The sequence below is a fragment of the Pocillopora verrucosa genome, chromosome 9 (assembly GCF_036669915.1).
Source record: "Pocillopora verrucosa isolate sample1 chromosome 9, ASM3666991v2, whole genome shotgun sequence".
Classification (NCBI taxonomy): domain Eukaryota; kingdom Metazoa; phylum Cnidaria; class Anthozoa; order Scleractinia; family Pocilloporidae; genus Pocillopora; species Pocillopora verrucosa.
Window position 1 is genome coordinate 6,029,166 of NC_089320.1, and position 17,584 is coordinate 6,046,749.

The 17,584-nt window shown below is 42.7% G+C and overlaps 1 protein-coding gene across 3 annotated transcripts in view; it reads left to right on the top strand.

The window, feature by feature from the left end:
• LOC131775612 (uncharacterized) overlaps nucleotides 1-17,326 on the top strand; it is a 43,931-nt gene extending 26,605 nt beyond the window's left edge. For all 3 annotated transcript variants that reach the window (XM_066172024.1, XM_066172025.1, XM_066172026.1), the window contains 26 exons: nucleotides 457-636; nucleotides 844-1,185; nucleotides 1,676-1,852; nucleotides 2,182-2,349; nucleotides 2,872-3,013; nucleotides 3,645-3,889; nucleotides 4,280-4,465; nucleotides 4,790-4,960; nucleotides 5,089-5,259; nucleotides 5,557-5,706; nucleotides 5,865-6,434; nucleotides 7,030-7,050; nucleotides 7,166-7,312; nucleotides 7,409-7,969; nucleotides 8,198-9,745; nucleotides 10,086-10,342; nucleotides 10,520-10,693; nucleotides 10,821-10,956; nucleotides 11,258-11,413; nucleotides 11,597-11,790; nucleotides 12,398-12,896; nucleotides 13,145-13,472; nucleotides 13,709-13,896; nucleotides 14,010-14,271; nucleotides 14,389-14,750; nucleotides 15,908-17,326. In XM_066172024.1, the coding sequence (XP_066028121.1) occupies nucleotides 457-636; nucleotides 844-1,185; nucleotides 1,676-1,852; nucleotides 2,182-2,349; nucleotides 2,872-3,013; nucleotides 3,645-3,889; nucleotides 4,280-4,465; nucleotides 4,790-4,960; nucleotides 5,089-5,259; nucleotides 5,557-5,706; nucleotides 5,865-6,434; nucleotides 7,030-7,050; nucleotides 7,166-7,312; nucleotides 7,409-7,969; nucleotides 8,198-9,745; nucleotides 10,086-10,342; nucleotides 10,520-10,693; nucleotides 10,821-10,956; nucleotides 11,258-11,413; nucleotides 11,597-11,790; nucleotides 12,398-12,896; nucleotides 13,145-13,472; nucleotides 13,709-13,896; nucleotides 14,010-14,271; nucleotides 14,389-14,750; nucleotides 15,908-16,158 (7,586 nt within the window). In that variant the 3' untranslated portion in view covers nucleotides 16,159-17,326. The remainder of the gene's footprint in view (nucleotides 1-456; nucleotides 637-843; nucleotides 1,186-1,675; nucleotides 1,853-2,181; nucleotides 2,350-2,871; nucleotides 3,014-3,644; nucleotides 3,890-4,279; nucleotides 4,466-4,789; nucleotides 4,961-5,088; nucleotides 5,260-5,556; nucleotides 5,707-5,864; nucleotides 6,435-7,029; nucleotides 7,051-7,165; nucleotides 7,313-7,408; nucleotides 7,970-8,197; nucleotides 9,746-10,085; nucleotides 10,343-10,519; nucleotides 10,694-10,820; nucleotides 10,957-11,257; nucleotides 11,414-11,596; nucleotides 11,791-12,397; nucleotides 12,897-13,144; nucleotides 13,473-13,708; nucleotides 13,897-14,009; nucleotides 14,272-14,388; nucleotides 14,751-15,907) is intronic.
• The last annotated feature ends 258 nt before the right edge of the window (nucleotides 17,327-17,584 follow it).

Consider the following 17,584-nt stretch of genomic DNA (forward strand, 5'->3'; position numbering starts at 1 on the left):
GCTGGCCATATGCCTATTTCCCGCGCAAAACATCAAAGGAAAGTATAAGAAAAAAACCACTGTATCGCAAAATAAGTGAACCAAAATAGAAACTTTCAGAGATATCTGAAGAGAAAAGCTTGATTCTTCTCGAACATAATGGCTATTAACGTGAGGGTAGCCAGTTGTTCTACCATTTTCTTTTTTTTTTTTTTGAGCTTTACCAAAAATGTTATACGATTTAAAAACACTGACTTGTTGGTACTATGTGGCGTGACACGAAAACTGTGATAGGCCTAACAATTGTGCAAGATGCTGTTTTGGTCCAATTTTTCCTACAGCAACGCACGCAACAAAGAACACTCTACACAGTGAAGAATACATATCAACACGACGTTTTGTTGAGTACCAGAAGTATTTCGACGTTGGGCAGTGTACCATAGCACCTTGTTAAAACTGAGGATTTTTTTTTTTCAGCTATCAATGGAAATTACTCTGAATGGTCAGATTGGTCCGAGTGCAGCAGATCATGTAGCGGCGGCATCAAAACGAGGAAGCGTGAATGCATCAACCCTAGTCCTCGCTACAACGGCAGAGATTGTAAAGAGATTGGGTCGGCAATCGAGAAAGTTCATTGTAACCCACAGTCCTGTCCAGGTATCATAATTTTCCTAAAGAATTATGCTTTTCTTTATTCTAGTCTACCGACAAAATGAATTTTCCAGTAATATTTCATTGCATTTTAAACTCGGAGCAAAGCGAAGAAAGAAGAAACACAATGTTAGGGCAGCCGACCCGACACACCCTAAGCAATTCCTTTTGATCGTCTGTCTTTACTTACCCAGTTTTTCTCGATCATTTCAGTGCACGGAAACTGGGGCTCATGGAACATGTGGAGTTTCTGCTCTGTCAAGTGTGGACCAGGCAAGCGCGAACGCATGCGCAAGTGTGACAATCCACCGCCCAAGTTTGGAGGAGAAAACTGCCCTGGTTCAGACAGACAGACCATGCCTTGCAGTCTGTCTGATTGCCCAGTAGACGGTAAATGGGGTCTGTGGTCTCCTTGGACTGCGTGTTCAGCTACGTGTGGCGCTGCTAAGCGCTCGAGGACACGCGGGTGTGATCACCCTCCACCCGCGCACGCCGGAAAAACATGCGAGGGCCCAGAGAAGCAGGAAGAATACTGCAAGCTGCAGCCATGCATGGGTGGGTCTTTATCTGAGTTAACTTTTCGTGAGAAGTTGAGATGGTAACCCTTTTGCCCCCAAAAGTGATTTACATGTAACATCTCTCGATGATGTCTATACGTTTTAGCTAGAAATCATTATCTTGATCTAACGCCAAATCCTCGTGACGCAAGGAAATGCGTAGCAACTGGAAGGGAGAATTAACGAACATATCTTGGAAGTTTAATGCGCCACATGGCTTTCGCTGTTCATTTTCAAGTGGCAAAATAATATATAGTAAACATGAACGATGAGTTGTGAACAGGACAAGCAAATGCACTGTACTTTAGAGAGGTATGGCATATTCTAATTTTTAAGCGCGAGTTAGACAGTGTGATTAAAAAAAAAGGAAAACTTCGTCGAGATATTCTGCGAAGAGAACTTGAGACGCTCCAAGTCTCGATAGAAGATTTAAAGATTTCTTGTATAAGGTGAGCTTTAAGGGTAATTTTCATTCTCACTTGTTTTAGTTAACGGCGGCTACACCAATTGGGGCAAGTGGACCGAGTGTGACGTCACTTGTGGCGGTGGTCATAGACAACGATCACGTGCCTGTACCAACCCTGTACCTGAGTTTGGCGGGCTCAACTGCACTCATTTGGGTGACTCGGTCCAGTCAGATGTGTGTAACACTCGACCGTGTGCACGTAAGTATAACAGAAATAATGTTTGTGACTTTATCAATGCTTTAGTTATCATTGACGGATCAGTGGTTTGAAATGCAACTTCTTGTCGTGGCTGCTTAAAATAAAATACTTACGATAGCATGGCGTTGCGGAATCATATACAACCGTGTGACCAATCATGTTAACTACGCCTTCAACAGCGTTCTCACGCCTAAAATGGAGTTAACCTCGTGCATCGAATTTAGCTTTATGTGAATTCAGAAGAATGGGATGATCAAGTTTTAGGTTTAAATGTTTTCATCACGGAAAAAGGAAGACCTTCATTCCATTTGTTTCCTCTTCTCCTTTAGAACCCGGAGGTTGGTCCGGTTGGTCAGTTTGGTCTTCCTGTAGTCGATCATGCGGAAGCGGAAGTACGACCAGAAGACGAACTTGCACCGCGCCCCCACCCTCCTATGGTGGGCCTGACTGTGTAGGGGATAGTGTGGAGAGGAAAGCTTGCAAGCTACAGGACTGCTGTAAGTGTAGAGAGGGTTTACAATAAGTCTGTAATTCGACTTTGGGTAAAGATAACAAGTAAGTCAAGAAAGGAGTCAGAGACTATTTTGGCACGAGTACGGGGCAGAGAAAAATTCTAAAGCCGCCAAATTTGAACGAGACTTCTCTTTTTGTTGTTGTTGGATTTTTAAGAAATAATTTCTCGCGAATAAGCTGCAATTAAAGAAATTGAAGAAAATAATTTCAGGCTTCGACGGGATTCATACTCGTGCCTCAAATATTCCATAGTTAGGGCGCTACTACCAACAGAACTCCGAGGCCGCAGGGATCGAGTGAGACAAATTCTAGATGGTCCTACATTCTGCAGACAAGCGTCTGTGTACTGCGAGGATCATCAGTGTGAAATGCAGTAGTGACTCTATTAAAAACAGTATTGCTGATTAGTGAGAGCAAAATATTCACCATTAGATTTCCAGTTGATGTCTTTCCTTTACTCATTTGATTTCGTATTTTGGGTGTACATATTGATAATTTTTTTTCAGGTGAGATTCCATACAAGGCTCTGGGTTGTTACCGCGATAATCACAACTTATACCGACCCCTCCCTGAGCAGCTGTTCAGTGACCCACAGGAGAAAATCGACTTCAAAGACTGGCCGAATTATCTGTCTGACGCCATCTGCCGGTAAATAATGTTTCTGCCAGTGTTTCTCTGCTAGAAAAAATAATTTTATGATTCACAAGGCGGAAAGAAATGTTTAATTCCCATGTCTTCGCTCTCTCTTTGTACTTTCCTTCGCAAGACGGAAGTAAGAGGTAAATGAACATTTGAAATCGACTGCGTACTAGGAAGACAACGAGAAGTCCAAGGAATTTGGATTAAGAACGCTTTTCGGTTGAGTTTCGTAAAACAATTGTTAATTAGAAGAAAGGAAAATACCTTAAGAATCTACGTAAAGCCAACCAAACTTACTAAAGCGCGGGAAAACGCAGGTAACCAAGTAGTAATTGGGTTTAGTTTTGTATCTGATTGGTTGAGAGAATGGCGCGAGTTTTCTGGACCAATCACATAGCGAAATAAAGCAAAACCAAAGCACTCTGGAATTACTTTCGCCACCTAATTAAAAATGTCTTTGAGGTGATGAAAACATATCGGGAAATTGTTTTGGAAATATCTTCCGCATAATCTGACTCGAGTTCAGGAGAGATACGCAAAGACCTGTCTCAGAAAAGTTATCAGAAAGAACAATGTTATCCTAGAAGTAATGTGATTGGAGGCCGGGTAAACAAGATGTTGTGTATGTTCTCTTTCACAGATGCGCCCGTGAGACTCAGAGAAAAGGATACAGAACATTTGGTTTACAAAACTATGGTGAATGTTTGTCCGGTGAACGAGCGGGTGACTCTTATTTCCAAGAAGGAGAACAACTGTTGTTCATGGCGCCAACACAGCCCAAACCACTGTTAGGATGTGTTGACAATGAGTTGAAACTGTGTACGGGAAATAATTTGGAATGCGCCGGACAGGAAAATTCCAACTATGTGTTTTCTTTGGATGATGGTGAGTAAATTTGATGGGGAAGTCATTAAAATCTTTAGGAATTTCAAGACACAAATATATATACTTAAGAAGCTTTTTGTACTTAATTTCATAATTTTTTTCCGATGTTTTTGTCTCAAAAGTCCCTAAAGAAGCTTACCTCTAAAGGCGAGATATTTGTACAATTTCCTACGGTACTGATCAATACAATCTTATCTCCAATGTTTTTAACTCGCCGCGGTGGTCTTTATTTTCTCAGGTTTTCGAGAAACTCAAGGTTTTGCGTGTCAAATCTTTGCTTTTAGCAATTTCTAATAGCTATACTTTAAATTCGTCAGTCAATGAAATCCCAAAACTAGTTATCCCACATGATAGCTTGTTCACGTTCTGATATGTTCTTTTCCTTTGAAGTCAAAGCTGTTCAAGGTAATTACACAGAATGGAGCGAATGGAGCGACTGTTCTTCCAATTGTGGGACTGGCGAGAGGTTCCGAACAAGGAACTGTACCAGTCCCCCTCCGGCTTTTGGAGGAATGGACTGTTCGTTTATTGGAATGGACAGAGACGCAGAAAGTTGTGAGAAGAGAGCATGCGCAAGTACGCTTAATGGCTTTTCTATACATTTACTATAACTAGAGATATGAAGTCTGTTAGAGGTCGATTGATCATGGTCGGTGAACCTCACGCTCAAAAAGGAAGTGATGGAAAGGATATAAAAAAAGTGTATCGTGAAAATGACTCTACAATGTTCCTTATTATCTTACAAGCTGAGATGTTGCGGTTTTTATGTGTTATTCCTGTCGTTACCATTTTTTTGGTTAGCCAAGGTGTTTTATCATGGTAAAATGAAATTCCAGCACAAAGCCCACACCAAGTTGCTCATAATTCAACGTGATATTTATTGTTGTTTTCTTTCTGCAGTTGATGGTAACTGGGGAGCATGGGGGAACTGGAGCACGTGTTCAGCGACGTGTGGTCATGGCACAGTTCATAGGACGCGCACGTGCGATAACCCTGCTCCTTCTAATGGCGGGAAACCTTGCGCAGGAGAGGGTCATGAGACAGCAGAGTGTCGCATGACACCATGCCCATGTAAGTGAAACTCCATGAATTTATGATTCTCGTATGTTGTTTTGAGTCATTAAAGGAAGCATTGTCTCGTATGAACGGAAAAAAATTGTTTGAGTGTTTTCTACTAAGTAGGAAATTTTCTTTGTTAGTGAATGGTCGTTGGTCCGCTTGGAGCTCATGGAGTCCTTGCTCGGTATCTTGTGGCAACGGTCGGCAAGAGCGCATGCGCAAGTGTAACGATCCCGTACCCGAGTATGGCGGAAAATTCTGTCGAGGACCTGCCAGAGAATTTCACAATTGTGAAGAAGATGATTGCCCAGGTAATTTCATTATTGTGTTTTTAACTTTTCAGATTCAGAACTGTCTCTAGAACTTCGGTGTCTACGAGGGTTAATTTTAACGAAAAGTTATTCAGCTTAGCTTTGAAAGAAGATATCGTTGACAAACTAGCCGTCTTGTGGGCGGAGTTAAGGTGCTTCTGAATAATCCTTTCCTGAAATTTTCTCCTTATAGTCAGCGTTCTTGAGATAATTTCACCATAATCACCAAGAAAATTAAGCACATAGTTCAGACGACTTTTGAATCGAGTTTAAGAAATGGTTCTTTCTAATCCGTAGGTTACTGGAGTGAATGGTCCGCCTGGAGCGCTTGTTCAAAGACGTGTGGTGCTGGTGGAAGGCGTGACAGAACACGCACATGTCAAGGAGGAGCCACGTGCGTGGGCTCCGCGCGCGAGATTGAAGTCTGTAAGGTTCAGGATTGTCCAGGTGCGTGACAAAGTATTTGTGACTTCTTTTTGTTTTTAAAATGACAATTAAGCTTACTCGTCATATGCTCAACCCTTCACGTCAATTATTAACTCAAAGAAAGGAACAGTTGGGAAGGAGTGATTAAGGAAAATAAAAATATTTACTTGTCTTTGTAGTTTGCCACAAGGCTGTAGACCTTGCGTTCGTCCTGGACGCCTCTGGTACAGTGGATGATTCTCAATGGAAATTAACGAAAGACTTCGTCAAAGGTGTCAGCAGTGGTTTCCGTCTCGCCCCTAACAAGACTCAAGTGTCTATTCTAGCCTACTCCACGTTACCACATCTCGAATTGAGATTCGAGGACAAAAATATTTACGACGGCATGGACGATTTCCTTCAATCGATGTCTCAGCCACGTGGTGACACGCGTACGGACCGCGCCCTGAAATTGACACGTGATCGATTGATAACCGCTGAAACGGGCGCACGTGACTTTACGCCCAAAGCGATTGTTATTGTTACCGATGGCGGAGACGCGCCTGACACCACGGCGAAGCGCGCCGAGCAACGCGCCCGCGAACTCAAGGATATGGACGGTGCCACGATTGTTGCTCTGGGGGTGGGAGACAAAGTGGATCAGTACGAACTGAGGCAGCTTGCGTCTGATCCTGATCATGCATTTTTGGTTGCTTCATATGATGATATCATTGGTTACGTCAAATCAGCGGCTGACGCAGTCTGTACAGGTGAATGTTTTTGTATTGTTAATGAGTTTGTGTGAGCATTTAGGTTATTTTACTTCCCTTTTTCGGAGCGAATTTATAGCTAGTCTGAGACATAAAAAATAAACGGCGAGTTCCCAACGTATTGACGGCTCCACTTGTTTAGGAATTCGCACGAAGGATGTGATTGTGTTTGGTTTCTTTCTTTCAACCCTGACAACTGAAAAAGCGTCAATGGGCGCAACTCCATTGTCTCCCGAGACAGAAGGACGCCAACAATGAGATTTCAGAGTGAAAACGAGTAAACTACTTGAAGTGCGGGAAAACGCGAATGACCAAGTCGCAATAATTTTTAGTTTTACATCTGGTTGGTTAGGAGGATGGCACATGTCTTCTGAACCAATTACAAAGCAAAGTTAAAAAAAAACATTTCAGATTACTTTCGACATTCAATTGATATTCGCTCCTTTAGATCTGTTTGTTTGCATCGTTTCGCGCGTGGCTGCATTCCATGATTTTCGACTGAAAGCTGATTAATTTTGAAACAAGAAAATTGGAATAGTAATTTCATAAAGGGACTAACAGGACGATTTTCTGTTTTTTTTTTTCTGTATTTCAGCCAAGCCACCTCCTCCTCCACGTAAGTATTCTATCTAATCTTGTCGACTGATGCATATAGAGGTTGATTACAAAGCTGCTGGTTTAATCTAATCACTTTATCATAATCAAGTTGATGTGCTTCTTTTCCGCTTCAGCTCGTTGGGGCTCGTGGACTGAATGGAGTCCTTGTATGAAGACTTGTGGCACAGGCGTCAGTTTGAGAACACGGAAATGTCTAACCGGAGCGAACTGTAGAGGAACTGGTACCGAGACACGAAAATGCAAGATTCAGGATTGTCCTTGTAAGTTTTTCACTCACTTTTGGATATAATTTTTCCTCAAATCCGCCTTATGCTGTAATGGCGAACTGATTTTTATGTTCTTTTCTTTCATCTCAGCTTGCCAGCTGGCAACAGACCTCGCTTTCGTTCTCCCCGTTTCCTCCAAAATAAACGACACGGAATGGCGAGAGGTGCAGAACTTTGCCAAAGGCGTGGCAAACGCGTTCAACATTTCTTACCCTGGTACCCACGTGGGCGTCTTGTCCTACTCGTCGCAGGCCACCATGGAGATGAAATTCAACCGTTACTTTTACCAGTCTGACGTGCTGAACGCTATTGATAACATTTACCCGGAAGCTAAGAGCGACCAAGGATCGAGATTAGATGACGCTCTGGAAATAGCCAATTACGAGCTGTTTACTCCCGCGGGAGGGTCACGTGATCAGGTTACGAGGGCACTTGTGGTGCTGCTGTCTGATAAGATAGATAACGAAAAGATTGCTGGGATTGTACACCGGTTGAAGTTTGGTGGTGTGACCCCAGTAGCTATAGGAGTGGGGTCTGGTGTCCAGCGTGACGAGTTGTTAAAGATCGCAGACGCAAACCACACATTTTCTGTGGATTCGTACAACGATCTAATCACAATAGCAGGGAAGGTTGTCAAAAGCGCGTGTAAAGGTAAGAAATGTAATCTTCAAGTTGTTGTGCGCAAGTTTTCATATATTGCTCATACACAGTTGTAGTATAATGTTTCATAAGAGTTGCGCAAGATATCCCTCCTGTTGAGGATTTTACCGTTATTGCGCTACTTGTAACTTGCCCAAAGCACAAATGTTTTGTAGTTACATTGTGTGAGCCTCTGAGAATTTTGTAAAATTCATATATTTTCGTTTGTTGTTTTTGTAGCTCCAGACTTCCTACTTGATCAAATTGTCACCGAAAAACAACGCACTGGTCACGCATTTCACCGGGTGCCAGTCTTCCACGTCGGTTCTTATCCAGCAACATATCAAGGAGTGAGCTCAATGCCAGTAACACCCGGTCAGCAACAGACCATGAATAGCTTTGTTCCGACGCAAGGTCAACAGAAAAGCCAGGGTTATGCTCCAACTAAAGGATTCTCCATGAACGCGGCATCTGGACAGCAGCAAGTTACCTCTGCCCCTGCGTCAACTCAGCAATCTGCTGAACAGGTCTCTGTTCCACAAGTGGCTTTTGCGGGTGTCACATCAACCCCGCCATCACCTAGTCAGGCTACAAGCGGAGCTCAACCAGTTCCTTCAAAAGCAGCATCGACCCAGCAACCTGTTGAACAGGTTGCTATTGTTCCTCAAGCGGCAAGTTTTAGTGTAACAGCAGCGTCGCCATCAACTAATTCGGCAACAAACGTGACTCAATCGATTGTCTCTAACGCCACAGCAATTCAGCAACCTTTTGAACAGGTGACTTCCGATTCACAAGCTACAAGTGCTGGTGCGACGTCAGCGCCGTTACCGGCTGCTCAGGGAACAGTTGCAGCTCAACAGATTTACTCAAATGAAACCTCAGCTCAACAACCTGGTGAACAGGTTACCTCTGCCGCCCAGGCTGCAAGTACAGGCGTGACATCTGCTCCGCTTCCAACGAGTCCGATTGCAAACGTGACTGGGCCGGTTTTCTCGAACGTAACGTCGCCTCAACAACCCGCTGGACAGGTTCCTGCAGCAGCGCAACCCCCTCAAACTGTTTACGCAAATGCTACACCTACACAACAACCAGCGACGATGAGTCAAGCTATACCACCTCAGCAACCTGTCAATCCAGTTTCAGGAGTGCAACAACCAGTTTATTCCAACGCTACAGCAACACCTCAGCAGCCTCAAGAGGGTAACGGTAACGAAAGTGCTCCTGAAGTCGGCCCTCAGTCCCCGCAGGGTGTTCCCCAGGGGGTGTATTCTAATGTCACGACATCACAGCCAGTGAATCCGCAACAGCCTGAGCCTACGTATTCAAACGTTACAGTTCCTCCGCAGAATGTCACCTCTGTTCTTCCACCAACAAACGAATCTTTGACACCGACTTTGGTACCTCAGTTACCAAGCGCTCCGGCAGCTCCTGTTCAAGTTGGGGCAGAAGCTGGAGCAAACGCCACAATCCCGCAGGCTCAACCACAACCTGCCCAGGCTCCAGCAGCACCAGTATACAATGGCACTGTGGCTCCTTCCCAGGCTCCAGCAGCACCAGTATACAATGGCACTGTGGATCCAGCGGCGCAAGGCACGAGTGCACCTGCTCAGAATGTTTCTGCTGTCCAAGCGGTGCCTGCTGTCGCTTCTCCTACCGCTCCGCCTGCCGCACCGCAAGTAACAGCTGGATCTCCTCCTGCGCCCGCACAGCCAAGTGCGCCTTTGCAATCGGCTGAGAGCGCTGCCCAAGGTGTTACCCCACAGAGCCCTGCAAGCACTCAGCCATTTGGTAAGTAATGTATATACATGTGTCAACGGGTGATACTCAATGGATAATCGTATCCTCACAAACTTAGCTTAAACACATCTTTTACTTAAATAGTGACGAGAAAATGGGTACTCTGTTTACCAGAATTTAGATGCAAGCTATGGGTTAAAAGACGCCATAGTCTGAATGTTTCTCTGTGGAAAAAAATCACTTAGTGAAATATGCCTCAGCTGGCGACTGTGATTACATTCGGGGTCCAGTAGAGGTTAAAGTGTTGTGCAGACCTCATATGGTAGTCACGTGGTTGGTCTTCCTGAAACAAATCCATGTTAAGATCGCATTTTTATTTTGTTTCTAACAGTTTGTCCATATGCTATGGATATCGTGTTTGCTTTGGACTCATCCACGGACGTTACTCCAGTCCAGTGGACTCAACAGAAGGACTTCATGAAGAAAGTTGCTGATGGTTTTAATGTACAGGAGAGCGGGACCCATGCAGCCTTGGTCGCTTATTCCACTATACCTTCAATCAACTTGAAACTTGGAGAGCGGAATGTGAAAGGAGAGGTTGATAAGGCTTTTGATGACCTGCCACGTGATCCTGGTAATAGAAATCTGGTAAGTCAAGGTTGCTGCCTCGATGATGTGAATAGCAAAGAGAGCCCACTATAAAACGTGAAGGATACCTTTCTATGTCATCGCATGCCTTTTTAATTTAGGATGCTGTCTTTCAAGTTTGTTTTCTAGGCATAAGGCATTTTTTTATTGAAATAAGGATTTGCGATCAATTTACAGGTCATTTTGTTGGAAATGGCTAAATTCGAGGTGTTCACAAAGTCTAACGGTGTGAGGACCCATCTCCCCAAGGCCCTTGTGGTGACGGTGCTTGGACCCCAAAACGATCACAACACTAACGCCGCCAAGAGCCTAAAGTCCTTCGCTAAGCAGTTGGAAATCAGTGGTGTAAAGGTAAAGAAACATGGAAAGGAGTAAAGAGGAAATGACGTCATTGCTACAGTTTTTACTGACCATTTCTGTGTTCCAAGCATGAAATCAGTAATCTTCATTGTTGGTTTTTTTATTTTTTTTATTTCAGGTGATCGCTATAGGCAGCCCAAGCATTGCTGAATCAGAACTTTCTACAATGACAACGGAGCCTAAGTATGCTGTACGGGTTAACGATCTCCAGTCTCCAGCTGAAGCTGAGAAAGTGACCAAGATTATTTGTAACGGTAAGATGGTGCAATTTTTTTTTCAAATTACTTTGCCTTGACTGGTCTTGGGATTTTTACCTTAATTTACTCAGGAGATCACTGGAATTTCAAGATACAAGTTGATATTCAAAATATGAAACAGGAAAATCCTAGACAAGAGATTTTTTTAAGAATCCTTGGCGATTGCGTCGAACCCTGTTAGTTCCGAGTGTTTTGCGTGTTGGTTCTTATCGAACATGAGTCACTCAGACTTATGTTCATGCTACCAGTTCTTACGTTTTCGCACCGTTAAACGATTTATCTTCTATTCTTTCCTCAGTGGCGGCAGGGTTCCCGTCCACAAGCGAGAGTGGACCGCAAGCTCCATTTCCCTCCCCAGTCCCCTCTGTGCAACAGAAAGTTGCTTCTCCTACCCAAGCTCCCGCCCAGCCCGCAGCAGCTGCAACACACATGAATAACTTGTACAAGAGAACACGTGAGTGGACGTTGTTAGTTTCTGTTGTGGTCAACCGTGACGCAACATTGCAAAATAGCATCTAGCAAAAAATAGCATCTTAGTCCTTATAATTTTGATAACCCCAGTCATTTCGCACGCTTTCTTTTTTTTTTTTTTCCTTCTGGAGTGATAAAAATTGTATTTGCTTTCCTCTCCTTCTAGCTTACCCATTCAATTGTCAACCCGTGTTGTATTACGACTTCGACAAGTTTTGCGCGGGTGAAGTATTTGACGAGTCGGGCTCTGGCAACAACGGGCTGTCCCGCGGGAGTGTGGTTGTTGAGCCGGGATACAACCAAGACAACGGTGTAGACTTATCAGACGGGTTCATTCAGTTGGATGGAATGAATTTCAAGGTAAGGTGCTTTGAGAATTTGCGACATATCTCAGAAGAGAAAATCTTGAACTTGAAATTTGGTGGAGGATACGTCTGTCAAACTTGGTTAAAATGAAGAGTATAGCGTGACTAGCGTGACAAGCTTATAAATCACGCATCATATTGATACAATAAAATCATAGGAATGTATTCAACTTAACTTTGATTTGTCCAAAGTACTTAACGAAACTTAGGGAGGATAACTTTTAAAGTGAGACAATTATGGAATGGAACACTATAGAGTCAAGTACGAGGAAGAAAATATCAGGGGCTCGTATCAAGTGCAGTATATATAAGTTATGAAACATTTTTAAATGATCAGAAAGCTCCCTCGTCACTTGAAATGTGATTTTTTAACTATGTAATTTCAATGAAGGAAAAGCTTGTTGTGCTTTTGATTGTCGACTGGATATTTGTTTTTACATTTTAAACTTTGTGATGTATAACTTTTTTAAACTTTATAACACCGACTTTTAAGTAATTTATGGTGAAACGATGACCACTAGTTTATTAGTGCTTTTTTACTTCTGTTTAATCAAACCCTCTTCAAATAAAGCCTTTACTTACTTACTTACTTACTTCTACAGGGTAAGCCCACTCTTGGTGTTACTATATCAGCATGGGTCAAGGTTAAGAACGTGACTGCGCCGAACATAAACGAGATCTTCGTGACGGAAGCACCTGGAATAACAGACCCCTCGAAACAGGGACAGTACCACTTTGAGATCTTAAACAAGGGTAAAGTTCGCTTCTTCCAACGGAATATGGACAAGACAGTGTACGGGAGAACTACCATTGAGGGAATCCCAGAAAATAAATGGGTTCACTTGGCGGGAATTTACAATCCTGAAAGCAAACAGGCCGCAATTTACATCAATGGACGAGCTGTTAAGAACTATGAACAGACGGATGCACAAGAGACTGAAGCTTTGAACACAGATTGGAGTAAGGCTGCGTATATTGGGACATTTTACGACGATGAGGGGCCTCGACGCCAATTCAAGGGTGCCCTGGATGAGTTCTATATCTTCCCCTGTGCTCTCCCAGATGATCAAATCGTGACCCTCAAGGATACTCACAGAATACGTAAGTTCATCGTCAATTTAAACAAATTCTAAATAAGGAACGAACATTCGTATTGAAGACGTTCTACTGCAGGTCTGAAAAAAATTCCTCGATTGGCTAGTTTTGTGACAGCTAATCACGGAGACCACTCGTGGTTTTACGTCATCAGTGTGGAACTACTGGGAGTAATCTCAAATATTGTCACGTGCCTTCTTTCTCAAAGTTCATGTTATGTCACTTACTTTTGTTATGATTCCTTCCTATAATAGCCAAGTTTGTGGGTCCGTACCCAGGCGTGAAGCGGGAGGTCTGGCGCGGAGTTAAAGGCACCACTATAACGGACTTGGCCACGCAGAAAGACTATCCAAACAACCCCTCTGAGGCCTCCATCATTGAGGACTTCGACGCACCTAGGAACGAGGGCGACGATTACGGTTCCCGAATTAGAGGCTACTTCGTGGCGCCCTATACGGGAACCTACTCGTTTTCTCTGTCTGGTAACGATGAAGCTGAGTTGTTCTTTAGTGGGTCGTCGAGGGAAAAAGACAAAGATTTGTTTGCCGTGGTTAGAGGAACTGGGCACAACAAGTTTGCAGAGTAGGTTTTACGTTTTAAAATGGATAAGCCCTATTTTTTGGTAACAACCAGGTTATTCTTCTTAAAAGAGAATTTCGCTCATTGTGCTATTTTCAATTTAACTTTAACCATTTTCAATTTATCTGATCTCAGATTTTAAACAGCAGCCTTGGGAACATAATTATAGTCTGGTAACTTCGCGCGATCTTAATTTGAATTAAACTCAGTTTTCATGCTTTTCACCTCTCCTCTCCCAGACATCCCTACCAACAGTCTGGTTACATTCCACTGGAGGCTGGCAAGTATTACTGGATTGAGGCCCTGCACAAGGAAGGAATTAACAGGGACTCCTTATCCGTTGGCTTCACCTTGGAGTGCCCTAATGCACCATCGGTACTTTCTGAGAAACCGATTCTAAGGCCAAGTCTGCAATATCAGATTCCTCGTAAGTAACACTCTTTAATTCAGGAAAATATGCTATTTTCAGTGAAGCAAAATTTTGAATTTCAGGACATTTTTCGGGAAGTATTTTCATTACAATATATTGCTTTCAACTAGGGAGCTGTACTGAGGTCAAGAAAATGTGGCCTGGGTTCAAGGATGATGAATACGTCATACAGATGACTCCTTCTTGTAATCCTATTCGTTTGTACTGCCATGGCCTCGATACAGCCTCCCCCCGTGAGTACATTACTCTGCCAGCTGGCCCCGATAGGAACTTCGCTAGTTTTTACAGGGGTAGGCTGCTCAACTATGAATCCTGCTCTGGCTCTATCAACCCTGAACCCAAACTGACGGCGAACTACTGGGGAACAACAAGGTGGGTTTTGCTTATAACTGACGACCTAAAACTTCCAACAAGAAAATTCATGAAAACCTGAGAGAGAAATATGAAACTGATGCAAGCGATGCATTCTTGGTTTTTTTTTTATGCCAGGTTTAACAAAATTCGTGTCGATCCCACGACGGGTCTCGTTCACAGAGAGGACTTCCAGTTTGCAAAGACCGAGGGCAACCCGGTTCGATTTGCTCGCGCGGGAGACTGCTTCTCAGCTGCGTCCAAATGCCAAAAGGGTAAATTCCAGGTGGATCTCTCTGGCACGGGATTACGCATGCGTAAAGATGTAGATTGGGAGGCCTGGGGCACACCAAAAGTACCACAGCGGTTGCTGAGCGTTCGTAAGGCGGAAGACGGAATGATGGCATACGGTGAATGTGGAGGGTCGTGTGGGGGATGCCAACCGATCAAAGAAAAGATGTTTGTGGAACCAGCGGCCTGTACCGATCCTTCCACTACAGGTGATTACTCTTCCATTGGCAAGGATGTGTACTATCTCCTCTCTCAAATATTCGTAATGGCTTGATAGGACCGAGTGGAGTCCAATTCGGTCTTTTCAATTCCAATTTATCAATCGCGAGTATGACAACTGACAGAATTGGACGACAAAAAGTCATGTTATCAATTAATCATAGCAATTATAATTTCCGAAAAAAAGTGTGCATATTCATATAGAAGAACATCTCCGATAGTGACATCGTCCAAAGTAAAAAAGTCCTCCATTTTTTTAATTCCCCAGTTTAGTAGGGTAAGTAGTTGTTGCTATGGTAATTGCAATCAATTCTGCGATTGGTGGATTTAGCTGAGTGGACTTAGTATGATTGGCTCCTTTAACTGTCCGATTACAGGAGGTGTACCAGGATTACAACCAACTGTCCTATTACAACTTTAGAGAATATTAAGTAAAAGTATAACAGCTAATGCACCAATCACATTTGAGGAAATTGTAACGGTCATGATAAATAATGGTAATAGGACCGAATGGAGTAGAATTCGGCCTGTAATCATAAGAGTGATTAATCAAATCGGACGACCACGTAGCGGGAGTCCGATGTGCTAAGTACAATTATGATGAAAGACAGAATTGGACGACGAAAAATCCTTTTACCAATTAATCAAAATTATGACAAAATTTGAGAAAGAAACTAGACATCGGTTATACGTTTTCACAAAAAAAAAAAACAAAACAACCTTTAACTCGGCGAAATGCGAGACAACAGCGCGCACATGACGTGTTCTGTCCACTTACACAGGCATGACGAGTCAACTGTCCCTTAAACTGAGCTATTATACTGTCCAATTACAAGCATGACGCTTACTCTGTTCTATTAGTGCTCAAATCGGGCTGGTAATTACCAAGCACGTTCGAGAATTGTGTTATAATTTTGATTAAAGATGTTATCAACGTTGGTTAAACTGGAGCCTTGATAGCAGCTTATTAGGGTCAAGGCGTGTTGCGAGACATTATTGAGGGTTTGTTGGGTAAACTTTTATTTATTCCTCTATCTATCTTCGTCAGTCTTCCTTAGTTTTATAGCATTTGATGTTGTCCCTAACATAGTTGTGGATGATAAGGCATTTACTTATAACACGTCTCACCTTGTTTATATTACTTTAGATGCCGTTGCTCGTCAGTCGATTCCCTCACCTGGTGCCAAAAAAGATGAAAAAGGACAGAAAAAATCTGTTGTAAGTTCACCACAGAAGGTGCATGTTAGGTCCGAGGCCCCTTACCCGCACGAAAGGGAGTTTTTCCGTTCGGGGCCTGGGCTTGAGGAGACAGAATTGGAAGTGTTAGGTCATGTGACAAAGAAGAAGAAGCGAAGTGAGTCAACGAAGAAAAAGAGAAAGCGACATCTCAGCGAATGAAAAACAGCGCAGTATAACTGTTTAGGATTAATAGAAAGAAAAGGAGGATGAGAAAATAGATACGGCAACATTTGTTATACCATGTACAAAACTGAACATTGGGTTGAGTGCCTCGTTTTAACTTTAAAATGGAGCTTCTCTGATCTGAAAATGATGAATATTTGTAATGGGGTTTTTGAATAATCTATGATTTACTGATATTTTTTCGTTTTAAAGTGGCTGCAATAAGAATGTGGCGGCAAAAGAGAGTTTCACTGTTTAATCCTCTGCATGTAGGCGCGAGAGAAAGTTTGTCAGCCTCGCTCATGGTTTCGATGTTCCTTTTTAGGATATAATCCTGCAGTCCTTGGTTCCTGCTTTGTAGTTGTATTTTATTCTATTGTGTTTCTATACTTAATGTTAAGGGGCCTGAAAAAACTCCAGTTTAAAATATAAAGGGCCTCAAGACGAATCATGTACGGTCCAAGGGCTTTAAATTACTACTGCAGCATTAAAAGGGACGACGTGGGCCTTCTCTGTCACGGCCTTAAAGAAAAGGGACTCTCCTCTTAGGACTTCATAGTAACGTAATGTTTGAAATGGGATCGGAATGTTTTCTTTTAAAATGTAAAGTCCTAAAAGGGGTATGACAAGTAAGGCCTTTCTTTTCGCATTATTTACGTCAGTATTTGTGCAACTGATTGGCGTAGATAGTGGTCATGATTGAGAAATTGATATCCTGAGTCAAGATGGTATGGTCATCGGTAGAGTGAATTAATCTCTACCCAAGGAAACCATTTAACTGGCATTCACATTTATAAAGACAAGCAATAGCGAGTCAACAGTTCGTTAAGCTTCACGGTGGTAGGCTGAAATATAATGATAAAAAATGAACCATGGCAAATATATCGAATACCCTGGAGTGAGTAATTATACCAATTAGTTGCAAGTTTTAGTTTCTTGTATATTGCAGAAAAAAACGCTCAATCTTCGCTTGATTAGCTTCTTATTTTAAAAATCACCCTTCTCTCCTAGTCCAGTGTAAATCTCTGGTCATAACAGATTACAAATACAGTAACGACGGTTAGAATTGAACACAAATTATGAAATTCATGTCTTGTTTTGTAAAATTATTCAAAAGACACTGGTGTAAAAGATCATAGATTATTTTTTGATGTGAAAATAAACGTTCGACTCTAGGTCCCTGTTTATTCACTTTATTAGGGGTTTTGACGAGTTTTAGTCTGATCTGTAGTAACGTACGCATTTAGTGATCCAACAATGACCCGAGAGGTAATCTCGTACCCAAATCCTACCGTGTGACTGTAACTGAAATGTGACAGCTTAGCCGTGAAAAGTCTAGGTACAATACTACCCGTGAAGTTGGCTGTTCCAGGAGACTAGTTGGTAAAACAAAGTGCAATAGTTACCGACGGATGGAGAAGGC